Genomic DNA, 22517 nt, shown 5'->3' with positions numbered 1-22517 from the left:
TAAGAAATTTTATTCTTACTACTGTCCTTGTTTTTATGAAAATGTACTTTAATAAAATGTGGGTCTTCTGAACATTTATTAAAACAATATGGAGTCACCAATTATAAAAAAAACTTCTATAAAGTCGAAATTCAGAATTCGTCAAGAAAATATAGTTACTTATAGGTTTGAAAATACAGTAACAGTTTAAATGTTGCAAACTAGCAAAAACTGTTTCCGTGTCTTGAATGCCCGTGTTTTGAATGTTCAATTTGTAGAAAGTTTTGTAAATGTGTGACAGAGATATAGTGTTCATATCCTGCGCGCGTGGAATCTAGTACGTGCCAAACATTTTTCAGCACGACCGAGTATATTGATGGACCCATTGAAAACTATCAAATTCGAGAACAGAATATTAGAAAATTCACGGAAACAATTTTATTGTGTGTTAATGAAATCAAATTCGGACTATGACACCACTGAGAGTTTATTTAGGAGAAGATTAAGAAGGAGCCCGCGTGGGACATTGGTGAGTTAACCCAATGGCCCCTGATGAAAAGCGACTACTTCAAAGGAGCGGTGTACAATCCAAAGGTGAGAGTAACTTTCCCATTTTTCGCAATATAAGATTTTGCGCTCTCTCTTCCTTTAGAAAATCGGTGAGCTTCTGTCTGGCGGCGGTGGATTTGTGTTCCAAATTGGAAAACTTGTCTTCTGGGATGTCGCCGACGTAGTCGAAGTTCTCTCTTTTGATGAATTTCACCGGAAAGTCTCTGAATGTTTCGATTTGTAAATATTCCAAATCAAGGAAAACTGACCCCTTCTCCGTTGGAATTCTGAAAGCCTTTCCAACGGCTGCCAGGCTCATGGTCAAGTACTTCAAAGAATCGATCAGCTTGACTCCTTTGTACTTCAAGCTAACGATCTTTGTTCCTGCCATGATCACTGCTGGACTTGCTTTGTTCCTGGAGATGAGGCTTTTCAGGATAAACTGCGCGTCGTATCTGAAACCACAAAACCGTTTTCATAATTTTATACAAAAACTTACCCAGACGCGTTGTGTGCAATGCCAACAAAGCCACTGTTCTCCTTTGAGAAGATCCACTCGGTGGCCTTATCGGCAACATTGGTGAATCTGGTCTCGTCCGAAACACAGTTTATCACCTTGCAACGACCATTTGGAGCGCAGTGCTCACAGACGGATCCTGCAGCATCCTGCAGGTTGGTTGGGATGAATGTGGAGCAACTTTTGCAATAACGAAGTGCAACGAACAGGACAGGGACTTGTTCTCCGGTATCTTCCTCCTCCATACTCTGAAAATTCGGAAATTGTATGAATTTCATGCATTTCAAGTTTCAACCAACCTCAAAGTCGTAGACGAATCTTTTCCGGGTCAATTTCTTCTCATTCTTGGTCGATTCATAAAGATATGGTTCATTTCGTGTTGACCTTTTTTCAGATGATTTTCCAGACAGGCGGTTTGATCGAAACACTGCGGTACACCTTATGCAGCACGGGGAAGGTCGTCTTGAGTTTCGGGACAATCGAGAGCTCCGCAAGGATGGCGTATGCGTGGGCAATTGTAGTGTGCCGCGAAACTCCCACAACGAACCAAACAGAAAAAAATAATCAAACATTCTCTCCATAATTTTTCATTTTGTAAAAAAATTTTCACCGAAAAATGAATTTATTTGAAATAGTTACTTACCTCATTAAAAAGAATCCAGTTAGAAAATAAATAAATAAAGATTAGAACTTAATAAAAATCAAGAATTTCCAGAAGGGAAAATTCAAAAAAAGAGGGTAGAACAGCAATCGGCCGCTCAAACTTGAAAATGAATGAGAATAGTTTTTGAAAGTTTCATTCTCAGCAGGTAATGTTTGTTTATTCTCTCTCTTTTTCTGAAGGCGCTATGTCCAGCTTCCGACAAGAAAAGTGAGTCATAGAAGAAGCCGTCTCAAGAGGACAAGGAATGAGAGAGAATTGTGTGTCACGCTGTCGTTATCCTTGAGGGTTTGATAGTGGTAACTTTGTTTTATATTTGAAAAATTAAAAAATGAATTTGAATTCTGGAAGTTGTCAATAAATTAAACATTATTTTTTACTTGAATAAACTGATTCTGCGATTATAACATTGGTTTTAGGGATGGATGTTTCTAGAGTTTCAGAAATAATCTGATTTTATTGTCTGATTCCCGCAAAACTCAGGTTTCCTCGAAAATCTGAAAATTTATCTGTATTTTTCCTATAAATTCTGATATGCTAAGAAAATCTGTGTTAATTTCTCATCATGAGAGTTATGCTAATGATCTTCGTTGCATCCTCTTCAATTCAGCAAATGCCAGTCGACACGCACCCCATTGCACAGTCTCCACGTCAACGATCCGTGATGTCTCCAGGGAACGCGCTCGACTCGAAGCGGTATAAAATATACCGCCGCTCCATCGAAGGTCATTCCTTGACTCTTGTGGACAGTTATTGCTTCCGACATGGTCACCGGGAACTGGTGCCAATATCGTCCGTGAACAACTTGCTCACTTTACAGGTACTGAAATGGACGAGTTGGAAAACTTACGAAAAATCGAAGGAGTGAATGAATCGTCACTCCTTGGACGTTTTGGGCTGCCATACCGGTTGACGCAGTGATGGCACAAGACTCCTTGTACCCATAGCGGCATCGCACGTGGTTGGCGAATTTTCGCCGTACCACACTGAAACGATGTAAGTTTTTCACCCAATTCAAAAATATCCAAAGACGTCTTCTCCAAAATTTCTATACGAGTAAAAAATCAGAAATAGAAACAATTTCTACTCGAAAATTTCTCACTGTTGTGGCATTTCAGAAAGAAGGTTTACCGTAAAAGCTATAATAGAGGCTCACCTGCCTGTTCGCAGCGGTATATCTCGGTTCCTAAAGGAAATATCAAAAACTGTTAACTGACAAAATATAGGTTAAAATTCAAAGAATATTTCTTCAGTTGAAAAAATTTTCATATCTTCAAAGACAGCCGAGATAGAAAGCTCCAAACTTTTGGGTTTTACGGTAACTACACTTCCAATAACAGAATTAATATAAAATTATTACTCACCTCATTAAAAATCCAGTTTGAAAATAAATAAATAAATATTAGAACTCAATAAAAATCAAGAACTTCCTGAAGGGAGAATTCAAAAATGGGGGTAGAACAGCAATCGGCCGCTCAAAACAGAGAATAAATGAGAAACAGTTTTCAAAAGTTTCTTTCTCTGTTTGTTTTCTCTCAGTAGGCGTGGTGTCCAGCTTCCGACAAAAAATTGAGTCATAGAAAAAGCCATCTCAAGGGGACAAGGAATGAGAGAGAAAAGTGAGTCATTTTGTCGGTATCTTTGAGGGTTCGGGTGTGGGAACTTATTTCAAATTTGAAAAATTCAAAAATGAATTTGAATTCAAGAAGTAGTCTTTTCTAAACTGAGAAAGTTATAGTTCAGCAGAACTAGTTAGAAGTGATACATATCAGTGCGAAAGACTAAGATTTGCGCCTCTCGAAGTTTTTTTTCCATGGACGGACTGCCACAGTAACCACCGCAAAATACTACGGTACACCATACTTGCAACGGGCCGGGCCGGGCCGGGCCGTGACGAGAATTTCCAAGGCCCGGCCCGAAGGCCCGGCTTAAAAATTTGAACTGAAATTTTGAACGAAAATTTGATTTTTTTTGAATTTTTTCCCAAAAATGTCGAATTTTTGACGATACTTCAGAATTCAATCAAAAGATAGTTATGCATCAAAAAATTGAAATTTTTAATGTAAAATTTCAAAAAATTTGGTAAAACATAGGTACCTTTTTTGAAGCCGGGCCTTGAAAGTTCTCTAACGGGCCGGGCCGTAAATTTGCAAGTATGCGGTACACTGTTTCCCACACTGCGAAAAACAACTAAACAAACGGAAGCCGATTTTTTAATTTAATTCTTATTTTTTGCACTGAAAATGCAGTCTTTTCCTGTTTTCAAACGTCGCAATGGATAAAAAAATGTCACATCCATCAGAATTGAAGAAAATAAAATGATAAGTCTTATTAAACTCAAATTTTGGTCAAAATTGACTTTTTTTTGATACAGAAAATTAGTTTTTCAGATAAAAGAGTGTAACTTCTTGAACGAAAATTGCGCATAATGTACTAGAGGATGTCTTGAGACTACAAAAAATTTGAGAAAAATAAAAACTGGCTGAAATATCTGAAAATCTGTTTTTCTGTATCAAAATAGTCAAATTTTGACGAAAATTCAATATTTCTGGCTCATAAGATAGAGCATTTTGTTTTCTAAATTTTTGATAAATAGCTCTTTTTCATCCATTGCGATGTCTGTAAACCTGAAAATACTGAACTTTCAGTGCAAAAAATATAATAGAAAAGTGAAAATAGAAAAGTGAAAAATCGGTTTCCCGTTTTTTGCAGTTCTTTTTCGCAGTGTAGGAAACCATGCTCTCACAGATTATTCTTTCCATAGACGGACTGTCACAGTAACCACAAAACACTATGGTAATAAACATCAGTGCACGGTCTCCCACACTGCCAAAAAGAACTACAAGAAACGTGAAGCCGATTTTTTCACGTTTCAATTCAATTCTTTTATTTTTTTCACTGAAAATGCAGTATTTTTTACGTTTGCAGACGTTGCAATGGATGAAAAACGGGTCCCGTCCATCAGAATTGTGGAAAATAAAATTCCCTATCTTATGAGCCAAAGAACGTGAATATTGGTGAGAAACTGACTTTTTTGATACAGAAAAACCGGTTTTCAGAATAATGAGATTTTCAGCCATTTCAATCAACATTTCTTGTTCTAAAAATTATAACAGTTTCAGAGCATCCTCAAGTACAATATGTGCAGATTTATTCAGAAAATGTTTTCTTTCAAAAAAGTTATACTCATTTCTCTGAAACCCGGTTTTTCTGTATCAAAAAAGTCAGTTTCTCACCAATATTCACGTTCTTCGGCTCATAAGATAGGGAATTTTATTTTCCACAATTCTGATGGACGGGACCCGTTTTTCATCCATTGCGACGTCTGCAAACCTAAAAATACTGCATTTTCAGTGAAAAAAATAAAAGAATTGAATTGAAACGTGAAAAAATCGGCTTCACGTTTCTTGCAGTTCTTTTTGGCAGTGTGGGAGACCGTGCAGTGTTAAAAATCCATAACTCAAAAACACAAAAAAATCTCAAATATGTTTTCTACGTGAATAACTTCTCAATTCTCAATATCAGCAGCTTCAATCTTTTCTATAAACGTGACCTCAACCCCATACCCTGGATTACTTTCCTATCGTGTTTTGATCTTTATCTCCACGTAGCTCTCTAGTCTAACCCCCTGACTATTCCTCGATATCCGATTCGAGTCGAACCTCTTCTTTTATTTGTCATTGTCCTTTCCATGTCTTCCCTCATTCGTCCACAGGAATCGATAATTTGTTTGAATGGAATTCACGTTTCCTCTTATTTGGACCACCGGCTAATTCCATTATCAAAGTATTTATATTTTCGCGATGTGGCTTGTTTTTTGGTACAAATAGGCAGAGAATTCGAATCAGTGATTTCCGTGGAAGATTAGGACAAAAATAGTCGACGGTGTAGGGGCTCTGGGAAATGAGGGTGTTGTCTGATTTGGTTCGACAGAAGGTTCTGATTGTAAGGATTCACACTTCAAGGACCCATCTATCCAACATTCCCAGTGTACAAATCCACACATCCGAAACCTTTTGGCAAACCAAATAGTCCTCCCTCCCGTCCCCCACGTTGACAACAAACTTCCCAGAAACATCGTTGGTAATAATAGTTTCCTTCTGGCAAATGCAATAGAGCGACACCCTCATTTCTCAGAACCGCACTTCTCGACCTACACCGTCGACTAATCTCTTCTACTCTTAGCCCATTCGTATACAAAAATCGATAAATCATTTGAATGGAACCTATTTTTCCTCTACTAAAACTTCCCAAGAATGTCATCATCCAAGTGCTCCAAAGCACGGATGGCAATGAACTGTAAGTAGCTGCCTGCAGGTTTTTCTAAAAAAAATTTTTTTTCAGATTTATCATCTCCCTAATCTCATCAAAAACCAAACGACTTGTGACATCATTAGGCATAGAAGCTCGTGAAATTGGCATCAGCATTTATTGTAAAATTAGTGTACTTGTGCGCACTACAAAATTTCGTTTGACTCTAGACGTTTATGACGCTTCGAGCTATCTACCAGTAGACATTACTCTTCCAGTTGCTGCTTACTTCGAATACCAAAAACCAATCAAACCATCCACTCCATTCAATTTCAGCGATTGGTTGAATCATATTCAGACAGTATTCTGTTGGACTAAACCAACGAATGTTTATTTTTGTCAAGGTTGTGAGCGCTTTGAAGTTAAATACTTGAACGAAGCAATTGGAAATGTCAATACGCTGTTTCTGACTGGACTAGTGACTGCCAATGCGAGCAGGAAAATTTTGAAACACTTCAATTCCCCAAGAGAATTGGTTTTGTTTCAGAATCCATTTGGAGAAGTTTGTCAGATTCAACAAATCTTTATTCAAAATTTCGACATTATCGATTTCGATGCCGTTTACTCATTAGACGACATGCTATTGGTCAACAGTGAAAAAATCGATTTCACCCGTCCAACAACCCAAAAACAGTTCAACAAATTCCTTAAACACTGGATACGTGGATCGAATCCAAGACTGCAATTCTTGTCACTAATTATCGATGCGACCGAAACTGTCGACGGAGAAATCTACTTGAAAGGAATCAAATGCATCGGCATGAGAGAAGATGCAAAAAGAGAAATCCGTCGAAAGCACAGTCTGTCAGTTAATGTTGATATGATTCAGATCAGACGGAAAGACGGGACAGCTGCAGTTATTGCAACCGAAAAATCAGAGAACATCCACTTCATTGTTTTGGACTGAAACTGTACAGATTTCTATACCGATAATCAGTGTGTGCTTTCGAAATTTTTATTTCGAAAAATTCAGATTTCGAAAGATCTTTCGAAAGATTTTTCGAAAGATCTTTCGAAAATCTTTCGAAAAAATTTCGAAAGACTTCGAATCTTTCGAAAACCTTTCGAAAAAATTTCGAAAGATTTCGAAACTTTCGAAAATCTTTCGAAAAAATTTCGAAAGTTTCGAAATCTTTCGAAATTCTTTCGAAAGATCTTTCGAAAGATCTTTCGAAAGATTTTCCGAAAGAAACCGAAAGTTGTTTCAAAAACAATTTTCGCTAAAGAGAGCGCGGAGTGGGATTTCGGAGCATCGTTGTTGTTTTCAAATTCAATTTTTTTTCTTTTTTTTGTTGGTACTTTCAATTAACCAGTCTTTTGGAGATTAAATATATGTTCAGGGGAAATTTTGAAAATTTATTGCTATAAAACACCAAAACTTCACTAAATTTGGTAGAAGACGGCTGATTTAGTAATTTTTGTATACTGTATGAAAACTTTTTTGCTATGCGCCTTTAAAGCTACAGTAATTAATTTCGAAAGATCTTTCGAAAGATCTTTCGAAAATCTTTCGAAAAATCTTTCGAAAGATCTTTCGAAAATCTTTCGAAGAATTTTTCGAAAATTCTTTCGAAATTGCTTCGAAAGCACACACTGCCGATAATTTGTCATTGTCTTTTCCATTTCTTCTTGACCAATAACTACAACTTCTCAACTTCCTCTATTTTCAACCTACCTCAACATTCGAGTACACATTGTCAAGCATTTTCTGTTACTCAATAAAAAAATAACTCCATGAATTATATATAAACTTTTATTGTATGCCAAGTCATTCTTTCATTTCATCTTCCCATCTCTGCTAGGATCGGCTTCTCATGTGCCTGTGAGAACATTGGAATACCTGAATCTGATTTTTTTACTATTGACCAACATCATGTCTTCTCACGGTGATTTTTTCGGGACCAGCTAGTTGGTAGCAAAATGAGTTCGGCCACAGGTTGAAAAATGGGCGGAACCGGCCATCGCAAGGTTGGCATGCGGTTTTCGCAACTGCGGCGCAGATCTTTCTCCGTGCGGATAGAGCTTACTTTCTCCATGGCCGGCTCTTTTGAGTTCGTCCCCAATCTCCTTAATAAAAATTCGGTATCAAGGACAATTAAAAAAAAATTTTTATTGCATTTTAACAGATTCCCCGGTTTCGAATCTAGTGCTAGTAGGGAGTTTGCAAAAATTCTTAGTACTCAGTTTCGAACAGGACGCTATTCAATACTTCGAGGCCACGCTTAACACTTTGTGGCCGAGAAATTTATTTGAGTTCAGTAGAAAAATTGTTTTTTTTTACATGGCCTAGGAATCTAACCAAGTGGTTCCGAAAAAATCACCGTGCGTCTAATGAGTATACATCATTAAATTCTATCATTTCGAAGTTTTTAATCAGCATAATTCTCTTGTTTTCTTTGTTCTATAAATAAATAGGTTAGAATCAAGTTCAAAGTCTGTGGGACATTGGCGGGGGAAAATAATGGTCAAAAGAAAAGAAGCATGTTCAAAAGGCGTGCCTGTGAAGCGCAATTTGTATGCATTTCTTGAGTGAGGCAAAATTTGAAAATTTTATATTTTGAAGCAAAAGTAGCAGTTATCTCGCTAAAGATGAGAAATTATCACAGATTTTCTTAGCATATCAGAATTTATAGGAAAAATACAGATAAATTTTCAGATTTTCGAGGAAACCTGAGTTTTGCGGGAACCAGACATTAAAATCAGATTATTGCTGAAACTCTAGAAACATCCATGCCTAAAATCAAATGTTATAATCGCAGAATCAGTTTATTCAAGTAAAAAATAATGTTTAATTTATTGACAGCTTCCTGAATTCAAATTCATTTTTGAATTTTTCAAATATAAAACAAAGTTACCACAAAAACCCTCAAGGATAACGACAGAGTGACACACAATTCTTCGTTGTCCCCCCGAGACGGCTTCTTCTATGACTCACTTTTTCTTGTCGGAAGCTGGACACGCCTACTGAGAGAAAACAAACATTACCTGCTGAGAATGAAAATTTCGAAAACTATTCTCATTGATTCTCTTTTTTGAGCGGCCGATTGCTGTTCTACCCCCATTTTTGAATTTTCCCTTCTGGACATTCTTGCTTTTTATTGAGTTCTAATATTTATTTATTTATTTTCTAACTGGATTTTTGATGAGGTGAGTAACAGTCATGTGAATTCACTTCTTGGTAGAAAAAAAAGAATAGCAAAATTAAAGAAATAATGTAGATGATTTTTTACAGAGCAATTGGAGAAAATAAGCTCTCAAATTAGTATATTAGAAGTTTAGTTAACCCTTCTTTCCAAAATGTCTGAAAGTTTTCAGACAAGTTAGTGGAAATTGACAAAGAGGAGACACCACAACAATAATGGCGAAATGGTGGATGATGAAAATGACTCAAAGTTTGGGATTTTTTGGAAAGGATTCATTGCTTGCCGTGTTGTTTCGCCAAAGGACCTGAAGCTCCCGATGAAACCGAATAGAAACTTCTTTTCGCCCTGTGCGGAGTACGTTGACAATTTCCACTAATTATAGTAACATCAAAATTTCAGCCTGCGCCAAGACTCAGTCTCAGGTGAACTGCACCCATTTGGATGAAGAGAAGGCCTTCACAGGGACATTCACCACTGCAGAAATAAGAAAAGCGTTGGATCTCGGTTACAAAATAACCAACGTTTTTGACGTAAGTCTCGAGGTTAGGAATCGTTAAAAAATTCCGAATTTTCAGGCAGTGGAGTATGAATCATGGGCCAAGAACGACGCTAATGGCGAAGGAGGGTTGTTCACATCGTATATGAACAAGATGATCGCCCTCAAAATTGTAAGTTTCTTCAGAAAGACTCAAATTTTATATGAATTTCAGTATGCGAGTGGCTGGCCATCCCATGAGAACACGGATGAAGAGAAAAAAAATTCGTCGACAACTACCGGAAACAGGGAATCATTTTGGATAACTGGGACCTTTTCGAGGAAAGTCCAGGACGACGTCTCTCCTCCAAACTTCTCATTAACTCACTCGTAAGTTTTTAATTATTCAAAGAGATGCATCAATGTAAATTTGTAGTAGGGGAAAATGGTAAAGTCAAATAAATTGCTTCAAAAAATTATTTGAACTTTTTTTTCAAATAAATTGTTTGCCAAATTCATATCAAATAAAATTATTTGACCAAATTATTTGAAATGTTTCAAATAATTTGAAACCGATTTCTGTATTCCTTTTATGACAATTTTCTCTTCAAACTATTAGGTTGGTACATAATTTTCTGCAATTTTTCGATAAAACTTTGATTTTATTTTTTCAAATCCAGAAAGATTTCTAGAATTCAAAATACTGTTTATCAGCATTGGAAGTCTTCTGACAAGATTTTGGTAGCTTACTGATTCTCTTCGCTTAGACCATCTATTCGAGATCACTGAAAAAGGAAACTTGCTTCTTTTTGATATCCCCTTTTTATTTGGATTCTTTCCTATTAAAATGCCGTTGAAGTCAGGCAAAATGTTTGTAATTAAAGAAAACAAGGTTGGATTAATACGATAAATAAAAAAGTGTTGTCCAGCCAGATGGCAACAGTTTGTTGTGGGTTACTTTCCCAACACATGAAAAAGCTTTGTCATACTGAAAACGCCGTTTTGTTATATCTCCCCGTCCCGAAGTCACATGATTTTAAATTTATCAAAATAAGAAACGTAAACATCTGATGTTACTTCCCTGTCTTCGTTCAGGAGTTTCCACCACTCCACCCAGAATACTGAGTACCAGATTCAAAAAACCACTTTTTTCGGTTTGAGAACATCCAGAACGCGCAAATCTTAGTCCACACATTCTACTTTCCTCACATCGTTAGAGTAACAACCCAACTACTTATTTCTAACAAATAAACAGCTCGACCATACGTGTGTTTGGTATAAAAGTACTATGAACCAACTTAGGTCCATGTGATGTGCCATCTCATGTTGTTTCAAAACGTGTGGTATGTTACGACGAATTTTCTCATTCCGATAATTTGTTTCCATCCATGAACTACAGTTACATAAGTCACCCTAAAAGAAACTGACAACCTAAGGGTGGTTTGATACAGATCCGCTTCAACGGTTCGCTGCAATAACTCCAAATCTAGCTCTGACTGCTGAAAGAGAAGAATTGTTTCAGTCAGATCCAAGTTTTGTTTGTCAAATCTTTTGAATTAAGATGTATTTGCGTTGGAACTAGGAGACCCTTGTTAACATACATCAGCAACTTCGTTTTGGATGGCATGATTTTTAGACCAGAAACGAATGAAAACAAAATAACGTTTCAAAAACGCAAAAGGTTGCGTGTAAATCAAAGCTCCGTTCTCGGCGAAAAAAAAAGCAAGGAGTAAAACTTTGAAACTGTAACAAGTACTTGAGTAGGTCTACCAAACCCAAAAACAACCACATCGAAAAACTAATCCTGTGCCAAGAAAACAAAACGACAACCGGCAAGCTCGAAAATTGCAGAAAATTATGAACCAACCTAATACCAAAAAGTTAGGTGAAATAATTAATTCGAATTTGATAAAGTCTTTCAGGACGGAAAATTTTGCAAATATATTGTTTTTCATTGGTTTCCACGTGTTAAAAAAAATTTTCCACTGCTTTTTTGTTCATATTACTGTTCTCGTTGACTATAAAAGTTTTTTTGAGTTGTTTAAAATTGTTTAAATATTTGAGAAAAAATTTCAAATAATGTTTGGTCAAATAAATTATTTGAAAAAAATTCAAATATTATTTAATCAAATAAACAGTTTGGAAAAAAATTTCAAACATTTTTTGGTCAAACTATTTATTTGACCTCTCAAACAATGCCCAGCCCTGATCAGAAGCTTAAATGTGCGAAAAAAACGCGAAAATGACCAAAAAAGCCATTCTAGCCCGACCCGCTGCACATAACCAAATAGCCATCCGGCCGGAGTAGGTCACGGATATAGAACTCGTTGAGATCTACATTTTGCTATATTTTTCAGCTCATAATATTGCGTTTGACGCGAGTGACGCGCCGGCCCGTGTCGGCCCGTTTTGTCCCGGTTTACAAGTATGGAAAACCTTAACCATAGGAAAAGTTTGACGGCTCACAGATGGATATAGCAGAATGTTATTGATTGACCTATTACTCATCATCCGAAATTACAGAAACGATGTCTGAACGAAGCCCACGAGCAGTCGGGAGAGAAATGTTGACGACCGGCATCGAGAAGTTGATCCAGATTGCACACATATACAGTAATTTCTTTAATAAAATGAATAAACTTCTTGATCTACTGTAACACTATATATATATATATATATATATATATATATATTTATTGACAGAAGTAAAATAACGAAAGGAATTCATTAAAAAAGGGGGAGACTAGATACATACCTCACGAGATGGACTAGTAATAATATGAAGGAAAATGTGTGAGAATTAGAATAGGGGGTAAAATAACCGGGAGAAAAATTAATGGAGTTAGCAAGTTTGAGGAAGAGAAGAAAACCGGGGGAGAGCATCACAATTAACTAAAGTACTAAAAACGGGTAATAGAGGAGTTAAGGAGAGTTTGGAATTTAGATGGAGGAAGGAATTGGAAGACATTAGCAGTAATAGCATTCCAAATTGAAGGGGAAAAGGGAAAATTCAAAAATGGGGGTAGAACAGCAATCGGCCGCTCAAAAGAGAAAATGAATGAGAAATAGTTTTCGAAAGTTTCATTCTCAGTGTTTGCTTTGTCTCCGAAGGCATACCTAGCTTCCGACAAAAAATTGAGTCACAGAAGAAGCCGTCTCAAGGGACAAGGAATGAGAGAGAAATGTGTGTCATGATGTCGGTATCTTTCACGGAACTTTTTTCATATTTGAAAAATTCAAATATGAATTTGAATTCAGGAAGTCGTCATTTCTGTACGGACATTCTATAGAAAATTATAGCTCAACAGAACTAGTCGGCACTTTGAGTCCGTAGATTCCGAATTTGAAATACAATTCTACTTAAACCATCTGTGATCCAAGTTATGACTTGTCTAACGTTTCCTATGGTTGAGCTGTTCCGGGTGACACCCGTTGCCGAAAATGTCTACCGAAACATTTCCTCCTCGGAAAAGCTTAATAGGAAAAATTTGACGAGTCATATACTCGTCTCACAGATAGATTAATCATAGTTTTATTTCAAATTCAGAATCTACGGACTCGAAAGTATCAGGAGCAAAATTCTTGAGTCATTTGAAAGAGGACATTTCGAGGACTTCCCTTGTTACAATTTCATAACTCAAAAGCGCAGAAAATGCACAAAAAGGTTTTTTACGTGAAGAATTTCTAAATTCTCAATTTCAGCTTCAATATTTTCTATACATTTCCACGTGACCTCACCCCCATACTCTGGTTTACTTTCCGATCATGTTTTGATCTTTATCTCCACGTCATCGATAGCTGTCTTTTCCTACCCCATCACTATTCCTCGATATCCAATTCGAGTCGAACCTCTTCTGAACCCTTCTCAAATAGTGCATCGCAGTGTGTGATTTGTCTGGATTACGATCGGATAAGGTAGTTTGCTAGAGCGATAGTACTGTATTTGCTTTTTAGTTACTGTAGCTGGAGTACCCTCGGAGTACTGTAGATGGAATTGGATTACTGTACCCAACATTGGGATACTGTACCTAGGACAGAGGCGCTGGTAAATGTAGCTTTGCCCAGATTATTGCTTCTGGTTGGGTTACTGTAGTTAATGCTGGATTACTGTAGCTATTTATAGGTTACTGTAGCGTGCATCGAGTTACTGTACCCAGAAAACAATGGTAGACACTTTTTGCGATTGGGACATTACTGTAGTTATGTCCGGATTACTGAACCCAAGATAGGATTACTGTATTTTAGGATCACATTTCTGTCTAAATACTTCCAATCCCCCTTCCCCAGATTTCCAAATATCCTATATTTTCCAGGTCTGGGTCTACATTGCTCTCGCCGTCCTCGTCCTCTGTATCATCATCTCGACAATCATTGGAATCTTCTGCTGTTGCTGCAAGAAGTAGTCGATCCCTTTCTCTGAATTACACAGCCAAACGTTTCATTATCTTGCTGAGGCAAATGAGTAAAATAAATATTTATTGATTATTTATGTGTATTGCGTAACGGCTGTAGATCGAACACAAATTATTTCTAGACGGATTCAGATTCGACGCAAAATTTTAATTTTCGAAAATCAACGCTATTTGAATTTGTTAAATTAGTCGAAAAATCGATTTTCACTACTGAAAATGCCGAGAAGAATAAAAAACAGTGAAACTGAAGGACAGAACAAACATCCAAGGACACAGGAATTTAGACCAAATGTTAGTTTTTTTTCTGTTTTCAACTTTGTAAACAAGATTTTGATAGAAATATGTATACTTTTTTTCAAAAAAGTTGTTCCGGATTACGTGATAACTCAAACAATAGATCCGAATTCATAAAAACTATGATGATCCACTTCTTATCCAACTTTTTTGTATGCTAACATCTGCCATCTAGCAACAGAATTCATTGTAGAAATTTCCAGACACGTCGACGTCAACGACCCTACGAACGACCATCACCTACGAAAAACGAGAGCCCAATGTGTGAAGAAACAAAAACGATTAAAAAACGAAATCCCTATAGAATATCGAAAGAAGAAATTGAGAATTATAAAGAGATGAAGAAGAGAGCTTTTTATGTATTCCTTGTTTTTGTCAGGATTTATATATGGAGAACCAAATTTGTCGAGCTTGGTAATCATTCAAAAACGTACATTCTCTGAATTAATTCGTTTTTTTTCAGAATTTCTCAACAGTATTATTTTTGGGTTGCTAATTGCAGTTGCGCAAGCAGAGGAGAGGGTTTACAAAGAAGAAACTAAAACTAACTTTTATCAAATTTTATGGTTCTTCTGCATCTTCATATTTATTTTTCACTTTGAAGAGCTAGAAAAAATGGATAAGATTACCGGTGGAACAATGGCTATTAGTCTATGCCGCAAACTGTTTTCAACATTACTTGGATCAATTATCGGAGCGTATATCGGACAGTTTGAAACCATATTAAGTGAGTTTGATTCGAACTATGTTCTACTGTTATTTAAGCTTTTCAGGAGACGAACATGTTGGTGGAGCCACTGGTGGACTATTAGGATTCGTAATTGGAGAAGTTTGGTTAAAACATTACCCGCCTGTTTCTCGATTCGGAAAGAGAGAATATTGAGGTCTAGCAGAATGTTTCTTTTTTTTGTAATGCATTCCAAAGAATGATGCTTATTTTTATGTAAAATAACAGTTTTTCATGAAGATTGCCAGACGTCACAGCTATGTCAAAATTTACAGTATACGGTTGGTCGTTGTCTTTTAAATAGTTTTATTACAAAGTGCGGTTTTAAGAAATGTAAATAGTTTTAATAGATAGATTTCCGGAATTTCCGAAATTTCCAGTTCCACACATCTCTGTTCACATTGTCAAAAACATCGTTTCTAAATTAAAAATATTCCTTCGGGGTCCTTGGGAATATCTTATGCGTCGGTGGTAGTAGAATGCTTTTGTAGTGGTAGAACCTTAAATTTGGGTAATTAAACCTTTATTGAAAGATAAAAGATAAGCTCTCGCCAGTGCTTTTATACTGGGCAGAGGCGGAGCCAGACAGAAAATGTGTGGTAAAAGAATTCAATTAAAACAGATAGAAAGAATGATTCAAGACTAAAAGCCTATGAATCATATCTGATCATACTTGTCACGGGCCGGGCCGGGCCGGGCCGATTTCCAAATTTTCACCGGCCTGGCCCGGCCCGGGTGAAGCGACTTTTTTTCGAAAAACATGTTTTTTTCAGCAGTAATTTTTGAAAAAGTGGTTTTGTGGCATTTTCTGCAAAAAATCGACTGAATTGATGATTTTATAAGTTCTACAGTGAACTTAGTGATTAAAAAAACACTTGAAAATTATTTTTGGGGTGCAAAAATTGTAAAAAATTTTCCACCCGGGCCGACCGGGCCGGGCCGGGCCGGCAAAACTTTTCCTCGGCCCGGTCCTGGCCCGGCCCGTCAAATGACAAGTATGTATCCGATGGGAGAGGGGAAAAGAAAGTGGGAGATGTACAAAGTACATCGAGTACAGCTTCCATGTACACCTTCATCAATAATACATGTTTTTCAAAATTGGATTGATTTATTTTTTGGAAGGACTTAAGTCGTTTATATAAATAAGGAGAAGAAAAATAGTTACAATTCAAAAGTTGGGGTGTTTAAGCTGCATAAAGGGTTTTGATGTTCGTCCTTCCAATGACTTCTTCGAATATTGTCATGCATTTTTTGAACTTCCATCTGCCTCCTTTGAATGACTTCAACTCTGTATGTTTTCTTGACTTGCTGCCCGAATGGATTTTCTTTTTTTGTCCTTTTCTTGGTTCGATTTTTTAATTGATTCCACGGAGTTTTTGTCTTGATCGACTTCTTCCTTGATTGAGGAAGGTTGTCCTTGGACTGAGCTGACTATCCGTCTCTTGGCGGATTTGCCCTCAGGTTTTTTGTGCCGCGAAAGCAATGAGTATCCATCGAACTCCGAAAATCTCAACTGGCTCATTTGCAGAAAAGCTTCCGAGCTTTCCTAACGTGTCCGACATGGACAAATTGATAATGAAGTGTCGTCCTACAGGTTTGATTGTGCGCATGTGGAGACAGACGATCACAGTTTTACATTGTATGCACGGTTGCACATCTGACATACTGTTTGCGATTATTCCATCCATGCTCATTCCAGCAGTCATGAATCCCACAAAGTATGAATCTTTGTATTTTTTTGTGAGTTCTGCACATGTACTGTTGGTAGCAATGCATGTCGCTTTATCTTTGACCTTCAATTGATAGTTTTGATTGATTTCCGACTTTGCTTACTAGTTAGTGTGTACGATGCATCATGAAACTCGTTGGTTCGGGGAATGCTCTGAAAGAAAAAAAAAGCTCTCGATTCTGTTTTTTACTAGTTGTTGAAGAAAATTTTTGCCTTAATGGTCTCGGCAAGAAGAAACCCCCATAATTAAACTTTTTCTGTACACATTTTCTGTACAAGGTGTCACGAAATATCTATGGCTACCAAAATGTTCAGTAAAAAATGGCTCACCTTGATAAACCTCCGGATAATATTCGATAGAAATGCAATAATTCAATAAAAAGCAATATTTTCCAGAAGGGAAAGTTCAAAAAATAGGGTAGAAAAGCAATCGGCCGCTCAGTGAAGAGAATGAATGAGAATAGTTTTACTGTAGTAACTTAGGCAGAAAGTTATGTTTGTTTTCTGTGCGTACCCTAGCTTCTGATAGAAAAAGTGACTCATAGCCGATGCCGTCTCGAGATGACGCCGAGGGTCACCTTGAGAGAAAAACGATAGAGAGATGTGAATATTATTTTTTATTGAAAGTTTGAATCCCTTTGTCTGAAAATTATGTCCATTCTGTGCATGTTTAGAGTGATTATATGATTTAGGTGGTTTTTGAGCTTTCAAATGAATATAAAAAAGATAAGGGGGGAACGGTGTTCGGTCTTGTCTGAAAATCAGTGTTACAGTAGGTCTTGAAGTATATTCCAGAATTGCAAAATTCAGGCTGAGCCCGCTCAGCGCCTGATTTTTTCACTTCTTTCACTACAATTTCTTTTCAAATATTTGTTGTCTGAAAATTTTCAATATGTTTTCTCAAGTGTTTGTATTCCTCAAAAACCTGTTGAACCTACTTTTTAAAAAAAGTACTGTAGAGTTAATCTACATCTTTGTAAGTAATGTATTAGTGATATTAGAGGCGTACACTACTGAGTTCCTTTACTATCTAGCATGTTCAAGTATTACTGCGTTCAGATGTGAAAATTTACAACCTTTGTTCGAATTTCTCATTAAAAACAGGAATTTTTGTTTTATCCGCCCATCAGGTGTCAGATTAATGTTACATCTGTTCAAATCTCCCTTTGCGGAGATGTAAAGATCAAAAATGGTTGAAAAACACAGTTTGCGTCCGATTTCTCTGAACAACACTTATTTTTTGTACAACCAGTTTAATAAAACGTTCCATAGTTTCTTTTTAAACTTTTGTCTCGATAGTTGCTTTTTTTTCATTCTCTCTATTAAATTGTTTGTACCGGATAAGAAATTTTAATATCCTATTACAGTATTAACCCTAGTTTATCTGACACTTGCAGTTTTCAGTTGGAGTTTTTTTTTCAACAATTGAAAAACCTATAGTCATGGATTGCACTAATGCTAACTGTGTGTAAAGTATGTAAATAGAAGTTAAAATATAATTTTGTTGTTGTTAGGAAATGTATGGCACTGTGACTGAAAACTGAAAGTGTCGTAATCTTCATGGTATCTGTGGTACTGTAAACTTTATAGGTGCCTAAACTTTTGAAACGGTCAATGGTTATATCCAACAATGCTAATTACGAAGTTTTACCAACGTTTGAAAGCAGAATAGTTGGCGCTTTGATTAGACCAATTGAAGAATACAATGAAAGAAGTGGAGATGGATCTATAGATTTCTAACTATCGTCAAGTGTTTTATATGGTACAACAACTTTCACGAGATTGGTATCAATTCAGAACAAATTTTTATCTGAAAGTAATGAACTTATTCAGAATTCATCAATAGTATAATTATTGGCTTGATAGCTGGCGCGATAACAATAGAGGAAAGAAATCACAAAGGAGAAGAGGAAACGTTGTGGAACTTCATATGGTCCCCCACTCATTTTTATCGAAGACTTCTATTTATTTGTCTCCACATAAACATGTATTATATTGAGTCATTAGTAGAAGTTGATAAAAGAACTGGCGGAACGGTTTCGAATGAGATGTTGCTGAAAATGATAACACCGTGGATTGGAGCAATGTTGGGATCATTCTGTGGACAGTATGTGACTATATTGAGTAAGTCAACTAACAACGACTATATTTCTGATAACTACTGTAGTTTCGTCTTTTTCAGGAGACGAGTCTGTCGGTGGAGTTGCTGGTGGACTGTTGGGACTAGCGGCTGCAGAGATTTGGATTAAACAATTTCCGTTTGTTTCTCGATACGGAGAAAACAATTTAGGAATATATTTGAAGCGTTTATTTTACAACTATCTTGAAAGTAACCTTAATAAAATGTGGGTCGTCTAAACATTTATTGAAACTATATCAGACCAACCAATTATAAAAAAACTTCACTAAAGTTAAAATCCACATTTCTGACGGCTGGGTACATGCTGACTACGTCAACATGTTTCATAATCCGTCGACTATCATCGGCCATAAGTCTGAATGCCTCCGTTCGACCACCTGAGAGGGCTTTCTCCATTTCCATGAGACCCTGAAACTGGTAAATTTGATGTGTTTAGATGCAAAACTTCTTACAATTGGTTCGTATTCCTCAAAAAGTTTGGCCATGACTGGATTTTTCGATCGCTGCTTCTCCACTTTGCACTCCCAAACGAGTTTCACCTCGTGTCGTTCTCTCAGAAACTGCAATCGTTCTTCATCTAGCTTCCGGATCGCTTCTCCCGTCAATCCTCCAATTATTGACCGGTTGGTGTACCGACACTCATGTGCGTGTCAATAGCAGCCAAAAAGTTCGATGACGAGTCCTCGTGGGAATTTGGGGCATGGCTCGACAAACACATTCATGCTAAATTTCCCGATCTGTAATACATTGATTGTTTGAGGGGTTTTCGTTCAATAATTTTACCTTTCTCTCCCCCGTCGTGCCTGAAGAAGCGATGTCCACCTTATTTGCGTTGTCGAGCCATGCAAGATACTTTTGGCTGACGATCGATGAGTTTCGGGAGGCTGAAGGACGGGCGTCAAGAACAATTGGCCGTTCCACATCAAGGTGGTTTCTTTGGAAAATCTTCATGGCGGCTGAAGCTGCAGTGACAGTCTCCTGAAAATATAACTTATTATATTCCAAGTTTTGGAAAACTCACTTCAAACAAGCAGACAGTCAGTATCTTCGGATTCATCATTTTCTACTGGCTCATTTTCATCATCCACCATTTCCCAATACTGTTGTGGCGTCTCCTCTTTGGGAATTTTCACTAACTTCTCTGAAAACTTTCAGACATTCCAGAAAGAAGTTTTAACTACAATTTCAATTTACTAATTTGAGAAACAGCAGAAGCTTATTTTCTCCGATTTCTCAGTTCAAAATTATCTAACATTATCTCTTTTCTCTTTTCTCTTTAATTTAGCTTTTTTTATTTGTTTCTACCCAAAAATCAATACATATAAAATTGTTACTTACCTCAGTAAAAATCCAGTTGAAAAATGAATAAATAAATATTAGAACTCAATAAAAATCAAGAATTTCCAGAAGGGATAATTCAAAATAAAGGTGGTAGAACAGCAATCGGCCGCTCAAAAGTACGAATGAGTGAGAATAGTTTTTGAAAGTTTCATTCTCAGAAGGTAATGTTTGTTTTCTCTCAGTAGGCGTGTCCAGTTTCCGACAGAAAAAAGTGAGTCATAGAAAAAGCCGTCTTAAGGGGACAAGAAATGAGAGGGAATTGTGTGTCACGCTGTCGTTATCCTTGAGGGTTGTATTGTGGTAACTTTTATACAGTAGCGATCACAGGTGAGTACACCTGCATACTTTTACATGTATCTCAGCTGAAAGGAGTCCGTTTTGCATAAACTTTTTTTTCAAAGATAGCTGAAACATTCAGCAATACGTAAATCAAATTTTTAAAATAGTTTCAATTCTGATTGTTTTTGATAATCGATTTTTCCTGATCGTGATTTGAAAATTCGAAATATAACTTTTTATTTTTCTCTTGGAGTTATTGAGGTTTTGATGTTAAAATTTTGGAAAACACTCAAATAAACAAAAATTATGTTGAATCGGCATTCTACTATATGAGCATCGTGCCACAGCTCCAGAAGTCAAATGTGGCGTCCTCGGGAAAATCATTACAACTCATCAAAAAATGTTCCAAATTAATCGAAACATGTACCAAAAGATGTGTCTTAAGTTTTTCTACAAACAAACATCAAAAAGTTACATTTTTAGAAAAAATAATTTTTGAAATTTTTTTCACTCAAAAATTTTTTGATTCCCATATTTTCCTAATTTTCTATATTTTCTGGCTATAAAACGAACAAAAGATACACATATGCGTTTTATTTTGTGTGGAAAAACACTTTGTATCCAGTTTGTGAGAGGTATGTTCGTTTTATAGCGAGAAAATATCGAAAATTAGGAAAAAATGGGAATCAAAAAAATTTTGAGTGAAAAAAATTTTAAAAATTATTTTTTTCTGAAAATGTAACTTTTTGATGTTTGTTTGTAGAAAAGTTTAAGACACATCTTTTGGTACATGTTTCGATTAATTTGGAACATTTTTTGATGAGTTATGATGATTTTCCCAAGTACACTACATTTGACTTCTGGATCTCTGGAACGATGCTCAGGGTTTCAGAAATCAGTTCAACATAATTTTTTGTTTATTTGAGTGTTTTGCAAAATTTTGACATCAAAACCTCAATAACTCCAAGAGAAAAATAAAAAGTTTTTTTTTCGAATTTTCAAATCACGATCAGGAAAAATCGATTATCAAAAAAAAATCAGAACTGGAACTATTTCAAAAAATTGATTTGTGTATTGAAAAATTAAAAAATGAATTTGAATTCTGGAAGTTGTCAATAAATTAAACATTATTTTTTACTTGAATAAACTGATTCTGCGATTATAGCATTTGGTTTTAGGGATAGATGTTTCTAGAGTTTCAGCAATAATCTGATTTTATTGTCTGGTTCCCGCAAAACTCAGGTTTCCTCGAAAATCTGAAAATTTATCTGTATTTTTCCTATAAATTCAGATATGCTAAGAAAATCCGTGTTAATTTCTCATCTTTAGCGAGATAACTGCTACTTTTGCTTCAAAATATAAAATTTTCAAATTTTGCCTCACTCAAGAAATGCATACAAATTGCGCTTTTCAGGCACGCCTTTTGAACATGCTCCTTTTCTTTTGACCATTATTTTCCCCCGCCAATGTCCCTCAGAGTTCGAACTTGATTCTAACCTATTTATTTACAGAACAAAGAAAACAAGAGAATTATGCTGATGATCGTCGTTGCATCCTCTTCAATTCAGCAAGTGCCAGTCGACACGCACTCCATTGCACAGTCTCCACGTCAACGATCCGTGATGTCTCCAGGGAACGCGCTCCAGCGATTCATTCCTTCTGTGACGACCACCACTCCATCGAATGTCATTCCTTGGCTCTTGTGCACAGTTATTGCTTCCGACATGACCACCGGAAACTGGTGCCAATATCGTTGGCCATTCGTGAACAATTTACGATCCAGGTACACAGTTTTCCGGTTATCCAGTCTAAAGATAAATATTTCAGATCAGGTTGTATAGGATTAATGTTACCTTTCGAGCACCACATATTCCCGAGAGTAGCGAATCAAACGAGCCATCACACCGTTGGCCAATCCCTGGAGTGGCAAGTTGTGTGTCACCATGACTCTCTTGCCAAC

At 36.5% G+C, this 22517-nt stretch overlaps 7 protein-coding genes across 7 annotated transcripts; 4 read left to right on the top strand and 3 right to left on the bottom strand.

The window, feature by feature from the left end:
* Nucleotides 1-547: 547 nt before the first annotated feature.
* On the bottom strand, nt 548-3075 carry GCK72_008654 (uncharacterized protein; the record flags this gene model as incomplete). The annotated part of the gene is made up of 5 exons (XM_053726950.1): nt 548-752; nt 798-983; nt 1028-1293; nt 2557-2692; nt 3071-3075. The coding sequence occupies 5 exons, from the start codon at nt 3073-3075 to the stop codon at nt 548-550; spliced, it is 798 nt and encodes a 265-aa protein (XP_053586527.1).
* Nucleotides 3076-5925: 2850 nt separating this feature from the next.
* On the top strand, nt 5926-6924 carry GCK72_008653 (uncharacterized protein; the record flags this gene model as incomplete). Its single annotated transcript, XM_053726949.1, has 2 exons — nt 5926-6005; nt 6051-6924. The coding sequence occupies 2 exons, from the start codon at nt 5926-5928 to the stop codon at nt 6922-6924; spliced, it is 954 nt and encodes a 317-aa protein (XP_053586526.1).
* Nucleotides 6925-9383: 2459 nt separating this feature from the next.
* Nucleotides 9384-10029, top strand: GCK72_008652 (uncharacterized protein; the record flags this gene model as incomplete). The annotated part of the gene is made up of 4 exons (XM_053726948.1): nt 9384-9507; nt 9560-9690; nt 9736-9828; nt 9871-10029. 4 exons carry the CDS (start codon nt 9384-9386, stop codon nt 10027-10029), a joined length of 507 nt encoding a protein of 168 aa, XP_053586525.1.
* A 4927-nt stretch (nt 10030-14956) lies between these two features.
* Nucleotides 14957-15224, top strand: GCK72_008651 (uncharacterized protein; the record flags this gene model as incomplete). Its single annotated transcript, XM_053726947.1, has 2 exons — nt 14957-15068; nt 15115-15224. 2 exons carry the CDS (start codon nt 14957-14959, stop codon nt 15222-15224), a joined length of 222 nt encoding a protein of 73 aa, XP_053586524.1.
* Nucleotides 15225-16525: 1301 nt separating this feature from the next.
* Nucleotides 16526-19997, bottom strand: GCK72_008650 (uncharacterized protein; the record flags this gene model as incomplete). The annotated part of the gene is made up of 5 exons (XM_053726946.1): nt 16526-16861; nt 19229-19345; nt 19390-19497; nt 19721-19915; nt 19959-19997. 5 exons carry the CDS (start codon nt 19995-19997, stop codon nt 16526-16528), a joined length of 795 nt encoding a protein of 264 aa, XP_053586523.1.
* Nucleotides 18846-22504, top strand: GCK72_008648 (uncharacterized protein; the record flags this gene model as incomplete). The annotated part of the gene is made up of 4 exons (XM_053726944.1): nt 18846-18921; nt 18980-19126; nt 22069-22340; nt 22385-22504. The coding sequence occupies 4 exons, from the start codon at nt 18846-18848 to the stop codon at nt 22502-22504; spliced, it is 615 nt and encodes a 204-aa protein (XP_053586521.1).
* Nucleotides 22167-22502, bottom strand: GCK72_008649 (uncharacterized protein; the record flags this gene model as incomplete). Its single annotated transcript, XM_053726945.1, has 2 exons — nt 22167-22365; nt 22411-22502. The coding sequence occupies 2 exons, from the start codon at nt 22500-22502 to the stop codon at nt 22167-22169; spliced, it is 291 nt and encodes a 96-aa protein (XP_053586522.1).
* Nucleotides 22505-22517: the final 13 nt, after the last annotated feature.

The sequence above is a fragment of the Caenorhabditis remanei genome, chromosome III (genome assembly GCF_010183535.1).
Source record: "Caenorhabditis remanei strain PX506 chromosome III, whole genome shotgun sequence".
NCBI lineage: Eukaryota > Metazoa > Nematoda > Chromadorea > Rhabditida > Rhabditidae > Caenorhabditis > Caenorhabditis remanei.
The sequence above is the reverse complement of the archived record's forward strand: the minus strand, read 5'-3'. Positions and strand labels throughout refer to the sequence as shown.